Raw genomic sequence first — 10,932 nt, forward strand, 5'->3', positions numbered from 1 at the left:
AGGTGAGAGAGAAAGAGAAATGCCTCAGATTCACATCAGCCAGGGTCTCTGTTCACACACGCACACACACAAGCACACGCACACAAACACACACATACACAAACACACACACAATGTATTCAAGTTATCCCTTACAAAGAGCCCATATAGAGTCCATTATAAAGGTTCAGCAACAGCCCACGGCATTCAGCAATATTCACCCACAATAAATAAATCACAATCAAATAAATATCTTGATAGTTAAATCCATATAGTATGATATCTGGGCACCCACTCCTCACCCTGTTACAGTAGGAATAGGTCCATATTTGTGCTTTAGGGGGAGTAGGGAGAGGGAAAGAGGTCATAACAACAGGCACAGTCACACTACAGGAGTTAAAGTCCCAGTCCGTACGTCTGTCTGTACATCCTCACTGTCCGTACGTCTGTTTCCTCTTGGCAGCGAACACAGACACACACACTCACTTTTTCTCCAGTGGTTCCTTGGGGCAGAGGGGGTGCATGTCAGACCCTCTACCCTGAGTCGGGGCCTTGGAGCCTGGGCTGAGAGTAAGTCCGCCCCCTGCTCCTCCCCCTACGGCTTCAGAAACACCAGACACTGATCCAGATATGACTCCCAGGGCAGGTTCCATCCTGGGCCTTTTCAACCCATCCCCGGATACCACGACCCTGGGCAGGCCTCCTACTCCAGCGCCATGCCCATGGCCATTCCCCAGCAGGTTGGCTGACTGCAGGACGGCCTCGGAGTGCTCACGGGCCTTCATCCGCAGGGCTGCCACGCTGGCTGTACGGTTACCCTGACAACCGTAGGGGGGCAAGAAGGACAGGCCCATGGGATCAGGAACACAGCAAGAGCACAGACCACCTCCTGGTTATACACACACACACACACACACACACACACACACACACACACACACACACACACACACACACACACACACACACACACACACACACACACACACATACATACAAATAAATAAACACACAGGTCTGGGTCAGGAAATTGTTTTAGGGTTTCTTACAAATACAGTAGGGTATGTCTATCATTACCACCACCATCATCATCATCACCATCACCTGCCTCCTTCTCTCCTCTTATCATTCGTTGTGTTAACTGTTAAGGTTACTACAAGCTTCTCTCCGTCGATCTACATGCAGATATATATATATACACTATATATACAACAATGTGGACACCCCTTCATATTTGTGGATTCAGCTATTTCAGCCACACCCGTTGCTGACATGTGTATAAAATCTAGCACACAGCCATGTAATCTCCATACACAAACATTGGCAGGAGAATGGTCTTACTGAATAGCTCAGTGACTTTCAACGTGGCATTGTCAAAGGATACCACCTTTCAAACAAGTCAGTGCGTCAAATTTCTGCCTAGCTGGAACTGTGCTGGTCAACTTTAAGTGCTGTTATTGTGAAGCAGAAACGTCTAGAAGCAACACTGGCTGAGCCACGAAGTGGTAGGCCACACCAGCTCAAAGAACGGGACCGCAGAGTGCTGCATAACTTGTAGAAATCGGCTGTCCTCAGTTGCAACACTCACTACCAAGTTCCAAACTGCCTCTGGAAGCAATGTAAGCACAATAACTGTTCGTCTGGAGCTTCATGAAATGGGTTTCCATGGCCGAGCAGCTTCACATAAGCCTAAGATCACCATGCGCAATGACAAGCGTCGGCTTGATTGGTGTAAAGCTCCCCGCCATTGGACTCACACTTCACCATCTGGCAGTCCGACAGATTAATCTGGGTTAGGCGGATGCCAGGAGAACGCTACCTGCCGAATGCATAGTGCCAACTGTAAAGTTTGGTGGAGGAGGAATAATGTTCTGGAGCTGTTTTTCATGGTTCGGGCTAGGCCCCTTAGTTCCAGTGAAGGGAAATCTTAACGCTTCATCATACAATGACATTCTAGATGATTCTGTACTTCCAACTTCGTGGCAACAGTTTTGGGAAGGCCCTTTCCTGTTCCAGCATGACAATTCAACCGTGCACAAAGCGAGGACTGCCCATTATTTTGGAATGAGATGTTCAACGAATAGGTTTCCACATACTTTTGGTCATATATTATGTATTATATTGACGGTTTAGTGTAAAACATTATCCCAGTTTGATATGCTGCTTGTGTATTCATTCCAATATCGGCTCAAAATAGAGTGTCATCGTGTTTAGTTCACAGAGAAAAAAGCACGTCTAGCTAGTTGGCTATATTAGGTTCTACCATTTCACAATAGCCTGGAATAACCAGTTATTACTTCTAAACAAACTCGTTTTTTGGGTGGATTCTTGTTGTTTGGTTTACTGTTTGAACAGTTGCTGAGATTACATTTGGTTATCAATGCAAAATACCCTACTTTGATGAATAGCCTATATAGCCCATAGATCAGATCAAGGAATCAAGCGACAACACTGCACCCACAGCTGCGGAAGGAATGATATGGAGCATCTCAAATTTCAGGTAGTACAAAAGTATGTTGAATGCCGCAGCGTATATAAAAGGAGCTGCCCATTTTGTGATGAAAAACAACAATGCAACACTGTGCTACGTTCTGAATCTTGCGTACCCTTCATTGTGGCAACATGCGACAGCGCCTGGGCATAGGTGGCTGAGTTCAGGAGGGTCCCTGGTAGACAGGATGGGAAGAACGGCCCACCAGAACCTACTGCTCGGTTTATACTGGGGGGAGAGAGAGGTTTGAGCTTAGTTTAAAATGACTCAGAGCAGAGATAAGAGATTATGGTTATCCTGCAACTGAAAGAAAGTGAAGAGGAGTGAGGAGGAGAGAGCAGGGGAAGATGAGTGGGTTACCATTTGTGGTGAATTAATCATGTGTGGAAGGTCCGATGTAAACAACAAGCAAATAAATGTGATCTGCAATTTCAGCACCATGGACAGCTGCACACTCAGACTGCTGTGATCTGTTGTTCAGCACCAAGTAACAGTGGACAGCTGCCATGAGGTACAGATGCAACATTACTGGCCACAGGGAGAGTGAGATTTCATCACCATGGACAGTGGCTAAATAAGAATCCCCAAATTCAGGCATTCAATACCCCATGACAGTGAACAGTGTCAACGTCACTGGCCACTGGTAAAAACTTGTAATGGGAGAAGAGGCCTAACTCTGAAGGGGAACACTCCCCAGAAACTCATCCCTGTCCCCATCTATGTCCCAATCCCTGTTCTCTCACCTCTGCTGCATCTCCAGAGGTTCCTTCTGTTTCCTGCTCTGGTCCACAGGAGACTGGGAGTTCAGACTCCTGGACGGAGGAGTGCCTCCCTCGTTAATCTGCTCCTTACCTCCGTCGGGGTCTGTACTCCCTCTCTGAGTCTTCCTCCACTTGGCCCTACGATTCTGGAACCACACCTATACAGGAGGAGAGGAGGAAAAAACGAAATGTTGCTCTCTCCTTTGTGCAATTTAAAGTAGTCTAATGAATACCTGCTTTTGTATGTTGACTTGTTGTATAGTCTCATCGAGATAAAATCAATTTTCAAAAGAGACCCAGGAGTGGAAGGTATGATACAGTCGGTCAGAAAATTGACAGATTTCATGAATCATGTCTCTGCACTGAAATATGGTGATTTAACTATCTTATTATCCAATGTATAAAAAAAAATGTCATTTTTGTTTCATGATAATATAAAGGTATAGAAGTCCCTGTGTTTGTGTGCATGTGTGTGCATGTGTGTGTGTGTGTTGGACTAAAGCTCTCTGCCTGAATGACTTTGCACTGCAACTTCTCCCAAACTTCACCCACCCATAGTCTCCAGCCCGATACATACTGCCATACTATATCCTAATTGAATGAAGGTCATTTCCTATAACAACATTTAATTGAGCAATTTTTCATTATCATATTTTAATGACTTCCCAATAACAGTCGGGTGCCTGAGTGAGAGAACTGTGATTAAGTCGTTTATTCCCCTATTTAGTGATTGTTTGACAACATCAGATTTGATTAAGACGGCGCTCGCGCAAGCATTAATCATGTTGTGTGTGAATGGAATGGGTTGGACGGGAGTGCGAATCGGAACGACTGCATGCAACCTGCACGCGGGACAGAACAGTCACTATTGTGTGACGAGCCGAGGTACAATGATGTGATGTCAGCATCCAAACAAAACTAATCGCATTCAGTCGACATAAAAGAAAAGGACAACAGTTTGGTTTAGTGACAGGACAACAATATGGCGGCTTGCTGTCATTGTGAGACTACTATCTCACCCCTGCACCTTACAGCACCTTACAGCTAAGAGTCGTGATCCCGTCCCTCTGAATGGCCGGTAATTGCTACATTAATCTCCATTTGGCTGCTGCTTTAAGGAGGGGGGAAATCCATTGACATGCACATAAAGACAAGCCATCCAACACTACAACAGAAAGGACATTTATTTTCTAATAATAATGTCCCTGTATGCTGCATCCGATTCATGTTCAGATTTAATAATAAGAATGCTGTAATCGGATTAGAACAGAATAATTTATTTACAATCCCTAATTTACAGCTCGGGATTCTATTATGCAGCGCGCTGTCGGCTTTAAGCGATAGTAAGATGACCCAGGGGAAGCAAAGCCTAACTATTATATTTCCTACAATTAGATCTGCGCTCACAACAAACCCCAAAAGCAAATCAGGAATGCATGGAATTACATACAGGACACACTGAATTCAATTACAACTGAACAAGTTTATAACCACGCATATGTGGAGGGCAGGGGCAGAATATAAATGGACACATTTTTAAATAATGTTAAGGTGTGTTTGTGTATGTGCGTGTGTGTGGCTGCGAGCGTGCACATCCTTAATGCTGTCTTAAAATGTTTATCTACTGCTGTCTTTAAAAGCATCACTTATGCTTCTTTTTTTACGAGCCATGGAAATGGACACACATGGAGGATGTCTTTTTTGTTAGCCTTTGAGATGTCGACAAATTAGTGAAGAACATTATCGCTGGTTAATTATGAATGACCGATTAATCAACTTAATCTCATATTCACCAATATGTTGATGTTATTAAAACGTCTTAAATGTAACTAAATGTAATCGAAAATGTAATCTACTTAATCCCCAAAAGTAATAATTTATCATTAGAGGGCCATAAACAATAACTAGTAATGCTGCATACTCCAAGAAAGGTTAAAATCCCACCTTTCTGGTAAAAAATAGTTATACATTGCCAGTGTGTAGTCACTTTTGGGGACACAAACTCAAGTACACAGTACATATTTGATAAAAATATGAAAATATGAAATATTTTATGATGTATTTCCTGTTCAACAAAACTGTACGAATAAGACTTCAAATGACTTATTTCTGTTCTAAATATAATATAATACATTTATAAAATGATTAACTATAATTTCACCTTCCAAAAAACTGTAAAATACATATTTGTATATTTATTGTTAGAGAAAAAGTATTTCTTGATCAAAACATCTACCCCCATAGCTGTGAACATCTCACAGAGCTTTAGCTTGTCTACCTACACCTTTATGGTGTCCACAGATTGATTTATAAGTGAAAATGTCGGTCGGAACTGGTACCAGAACCATGCAGGTCCCCAAAACAAGGGACTTTAGATCGAAGTGGATACATTATTAAGGCGTATCAAGACAATGACAGAGTGCCTTGTGTGTGTGCTCACCTGGACACGTGCCTCAGTCAGGTTGATCTTCATGGCCAGTTCCTCGCGTGTGAAAACATCGGGGTAGTGAGTCTGCGTGAACACAGCCTCCAAAGCCTCCAACTGAGAAAGGGGAAAATGTAATATGCTGTTTTAATGTTATGCGAGTTTATTATTCATATTCATAATACTACACACAATTGTATATTTTGGTGTGATGGTTTTTGAACGAAATCTACAAAATCTACAAAATGTCTGTTTTTGTAAGTAGTCTAGCCTACTTTTAGAGGCAAAAGATGACTAGCCTAACTAGGCAAAATGCTAACAAAATGCTATTAACTAAAATAACTGAAAGCAATAAGGAAGTGATACATTTTATTTTTATGGTGGAAATAATGTTAAGCATCATCATAATAATCGTTATCAACATTATTATGGAAAATTAAATGTGTGTAGCCTAGCTAGCTTGACACATGGTTTTGTTCACACAGTTCGTTATAACAATGTAGTCTACAGAGTTACATTTCTAAGCAGTCCAGAGTGTTATAATTGGTTGCTACCTGTTGCAGTGTAAATGTTGTTCTATTTCTACGCTGTTTTCTCCGAAGAAAGCCATCGTCAAAATCATCTGCTGACGAATGGTTGGCAAACCCGTTGGTGTTCACTGGAAACATAACAACATCATCTAAGAAATGTTCCAATAAAAATACTTGTCGGTATAAACAAATGTAATATATTTTTGTTTGTTTGCACTTAAAACCTGACACACTTAAATTAACAAAATACTAATTAAGCAGTTGATTATTTTTAGGATGTGAGTAAATAGGATGGCCCAATGAAACGAACTATGATCTAGTGTATTCATGTTATTAGAGCCATGAAAACATTGATGTCCCGGTCTGAGAGACACTAAAACATGTGGCTGCAGACGGGACAACACACCTGCCTCAGCCCCGGGGCTATATATATATATATATATATATATATATATATATATATATATATATATACATACACACACGCACACACACGCACACACACACACACACACACACACACACACACACACACACACACACACACACACACATACACACACACACACACACACACACACACACACACACACTTTATTTACCACGTTGAAATATAGTGATACAAATATGTTATTCAGATGATTGCAGAGTCATGCAACTTAAACCACTCTTCTTACAGCCTATTCAGTGGTAGCATTAAGGCTACAGATATTTAAACTTGATTGCAAAGATAGAGAAGTTATAGACTGAAGTAGTTATAAGCCTGCTTTTCCCAGATAAAACCACTGTCAACACGTTCTAGCTTATCTATGGCGACTCAGACAAAAGTTGCTGCATTTTAGGCTATAGTTTAGCCTACTTACATGTATTAGTCCGACAACATTCTCCATCCATCTGAGGGGGACAGTGGAAGTAAAACATTATGGTTTTCTAGGTGGCTTCGTTTATCTGTGGTTCTGTGTGGACAAAAGCCTGATGTCATGGAGAAATCTGAAAATAAACCAAATAATTTCAGTTGCAGATCAGATAATTGCGGGTCCAGATGTGTCCAAGTTGTCTGTATGGGTATTTGACATTAGTCAAACGGCGTAATCAGTGAAATTATTATAGTGTTGATATTACAAATGACAAAGTAGATCAACTAAAGAAACTCCACAAAACTCCCTGCTCTTCACTCAAATAAACCAACTATAAAAATAAGTAAACAAACCATGCCATTAGGCTATAAAACATTGGAATAAAACATCACATAACAAGAAAGCCATGTGCTCACTCCAAAGTTATTTGCTGAGAATAATCTTCATCAATATAGTCCATTAGGATAAGACAGGGCAGCACTCACCAAATGTTTTAAAGAGACAAATCAGAAATAATGCCCAGTTGCCTCTTGCAATAAAAGTAATATCAATTATTGTAAATTATATAATAAAGATGTAGCCTATCTATAATAGAAAATGGTAGATAGGCCTATCTGATAGATATTCCCGTTGTCTGATATACCTGCTGAGTATTTGTCTTGCGCTGGTCCAGGGAGCGAGGAGGAGAGGATGCTGAGAGGGCGCGATAAGTTTCCTGTTTGTCTCAGGAACCGGCAGTTCCAGTTCCAGTCACAGTCTCTCTCTCTGTCCCACTATCTCTACAACCTCTATCACTCTCGTTATTACTCACTCCCCTCTTTCCCCCTCAACATCCCTCTCTGAGTTCATCTTCCTTTTCCTTTTACTCTACCTCTCTCTCTCGCTCTCCCTCTCTCTCTGGGAGTGCCCAGATGTCTACAGTGTTTTGAGGCTTCAGCTCTTGCTGCCTTTAGAATCTCACGCCTAATTGGTTCTAATCGGATTACCGTGGCTTTGTCTTCTCACTGTGAGTGGGACCATCTCGGTGTGTGTGTGTGTGTGTGTGTGTGTGTGTGTGTGTGTGTGTGTGTGTGTGTGTGTGTGTGTGTGTGTGTGTGTGTGTGTGTGTGTGTGTGCGTGCGTGTGCGTGCGTGTGCGTACGTCAGGGGCCGACCCAGGTGGGAAACAACTCTCCCAGGTAGCCTATCTGAAAATTTAAATATTTTCCCCCTACAGATTACTCTGCTGTTATACCAGTGGTTATTCCCTGACCATAAACACACACATACACACAGCCGGTGCACTTCTTTATTTGGTTGCTTCTATGTTGGGTTTTAGATTGTCTGCTCGTTAGGTGGGTTACCGGGTCCACTTTTACAAGGGGCTGGCATAACACAACATTTACAACGGCCAGAATTTTGATTTTCTTCACAGCAAGGGGTCCCACGATCTATATAGCTTCTGCAGATAAACATATACCACAGGACCCTTTCAATTAGTTTTAAAGCGCATCTGGGACAACACGGCGCAGACGCCGGAGTCTCTATGGAGAGGCGAAATGAGGCTCCAAACTGCAGCTGAAATTTGGAAGAGGAGGGTGGGATTGGATCAACGCACATAAGATGCAGAGAAGCCTGTCTAATGATGGGTAATTGGGTCTGTAATATCATTACAGTCGGATAATGGCCAGTTACGGCCCATGCGTTATTAAGAGCTTCCCTTGTGAACAGCATTTATGATATTAAAGGGGGATATAATGATATTTTGGTTATTAAATGTGTGTAATTAATTTATGCACTGCTGAAAATAAAATTGTTATTACAACCGCGGTGAAATGCGAGGAGAAAATTGAAATCAAATAACTGTTGATACATTTATTCCAATAGTTGTTTTTTATGTTCTTACACTTTTAGAATAAATAGTTCTATATTTAAGTGATAATGCCCGAGAAGCCGGTGTTTGGAGGATATATATGGGGCATTATCCCTTTTACAACGGGTTACCAATATGTTCATATAATGATTGAAATATTTTAATTAAAATCGTTATTTTGATTAATTTCTTCATTCATCCTTCCACAATTTATAGTCCCGAAACAAATATAAGGTTATTACCCAAGCCGGCTGGTCGTTCGTTCTATTGGTTCGGTTGCCAGAGACGCGACCCAGTCGTTCAGTCTTTATGTTTTGTATCACACTCCGTAAGTGTGACCCAGTCGTTCATTCCAAATGTTTCATTGCCATACTGGCTGGAAAGATTATTATCCCTTGCTTGCTAGCTAGCCAACTACGGTTAATTTACAGTCACGTCAAACAGTGCAGAAAGAACAGTGACATTTATTTGGATACATCCATAACAATGAGCTAATAAAGCACAATATCTCCTGGCATAGAAAATGTGCTCTCTCGTTAGGACACTGTTGTTCAGAGGAGCTAGCCAACAATGTCGCAAATGTCGAAGAGACAGACTGTAAGGTTTATACAAATCTCTGCTGTTGAAAACTAAATGTTAGTCAAAAAGAAATGTGAATTAATGTCTAGATGATTTTTAGAGTGGAGATCAAGTTTATAACTTCCCTGCCCGGGCTGATGAGACATTGCAGTCAGATGGAACAGGGAAAATAAGCATTTTAACGTCATAGATTTAGCCGGTGGTAACTTGTGGAATAGACACAGGCTGGAATGGTTTAAATCGAATTCAGGATTAGACCCAACCGTTGTATAAGGAACGCCAAAGAACCCCTTTGTGTGTGTGCATGTGTGCGTCATTAAGGACACTCTTTATCAAATGAAGTCTGTCAGTGTAAAAGCTACAGCTCTCTCTGTCACTCCACTGTTACCCACTTAAAGTGAAGAATTGAGATTAAGGATGATGACAAGAGGAGCAGTTTCTGAGCTTGTTTGTTTCGACTGATGATGACTTAAATAATTATACTACGACTTTTGACCTAAGGCTAAGTAGTAAGCCTATTGACTACCCACAAGCCGAAACCCCACACGACACAGTTAGGCATTTCAACACCATGACCAGCGCCACCGAGGACGCGCACTCTCTCTCTTTCTTCGATTGATGCCTCCCCTGAAACGGTTGTGAAAAATAGCCAATGATATTTCTACAAGTCTGCTTATTGTTTGGAATTGGGCCACGTGTTTTTCTCGAGCTTAATTTCTACACAGGGAAAAATATGCTCCAAAATAAAATCCACAAGTGAGCTCAAAGGACTATAAAGCAATCAATCTTTAATTCCAAAATATTTTTTGGTGTATTTTGGACGAACCAATATACTGTATTTACCCCATGTATGCATACACGAAACAATCTCTGTATATTGTTATATCATTGATAGTACAATTTACATAATAGTTAATATGGGTTGTAAGGTTGTAAAAGGCAGGTGTGATTTGAAGAGCCCCTGCGACCTGCTACTGCTCTGTGTAGTAGAAAGAGGTTGGACTGATATAAAAGAAAAGCTATTATAAATCAAAATGTTCTACAAAGTATAAGTATGTGGTTGGGACTATAACATTAGAAAATTGGATTCTCACTACAATTAGAAAAAATGAAATACAGTACACATGATTACACTTGAGAGATTTATTCCATCATTATGACATGCACAGTCAACATGACTGAGTGAGTGTACAAAAGCTGGCATGTAGCTACACATTTCTATCTACACTAACTGACAGGTACAGAGGTAGATCAGGTTTGATTTAGTCAGATATTACGATGTAGGAATATTTCTCCACAATCTTACCCTTGGCTTTAGAAAATGAAGTTGTTCAACAGCCTTAAAAAACAAACAGGAAAAATGTTGTAGATATGAGAGCAGGTTGTAAGAGAGTGCGTAACTGGTGGCAGGGAAGTCAGGCAAAACTGGGTAATCAACGGAGCAGTTGTATTCATAAAA

General features: G+C 41.1%; 1 protein-coding gene across 1 annotated transcript; it reads right to left on the minus strand.

Annotated features, from left to right (window-relative positions):
* Positions 1-363: 363 nt before the first annotated feature.
* Positions 364-7,156, minus strand: LOC118943913 (dorsal root ganglia homeobox protein-like). The gene is made up of 6 exons (XM_036960825.2): positions 7,050-7,156; positions 6,211-6,314; positions 5,672-5,773; positions 3,214-3,389; positions 2,586-2,698; positions 364-868 (listed from the first exon to the last, which is right to left on the minus strand). Exons 1-6 carry the CDS (start codon positions 7,105-7,107, stop codon positions 462-464), a joined length of 960 nt encoding a protein of 319 aa, XP_036816720.1. The 5' UTR covers positions 7,108-7,156; the 3' UTR covers positions 364-461.
* Positions 7,157-10,932: the final 3,776 nt, after the last annotated feature.

This window comes from Oncorhynchus mykiss, chromosome 23, assembly GCF_057628025.1.
Source record: "Oncorhynchus mykiss isolate SJ-2025 chromosome 23, ASM5762802v1, whole genome shotgun sequence".
In the NCBI taxonomy this organism is placed as follows: domain Eukaryota; kingdom Metazoa; phylum Chordata; class Actinopteri; order Salmoniformes; family Salmonidae; genus Oncorhynchus; species Oncorhynchus mykiss.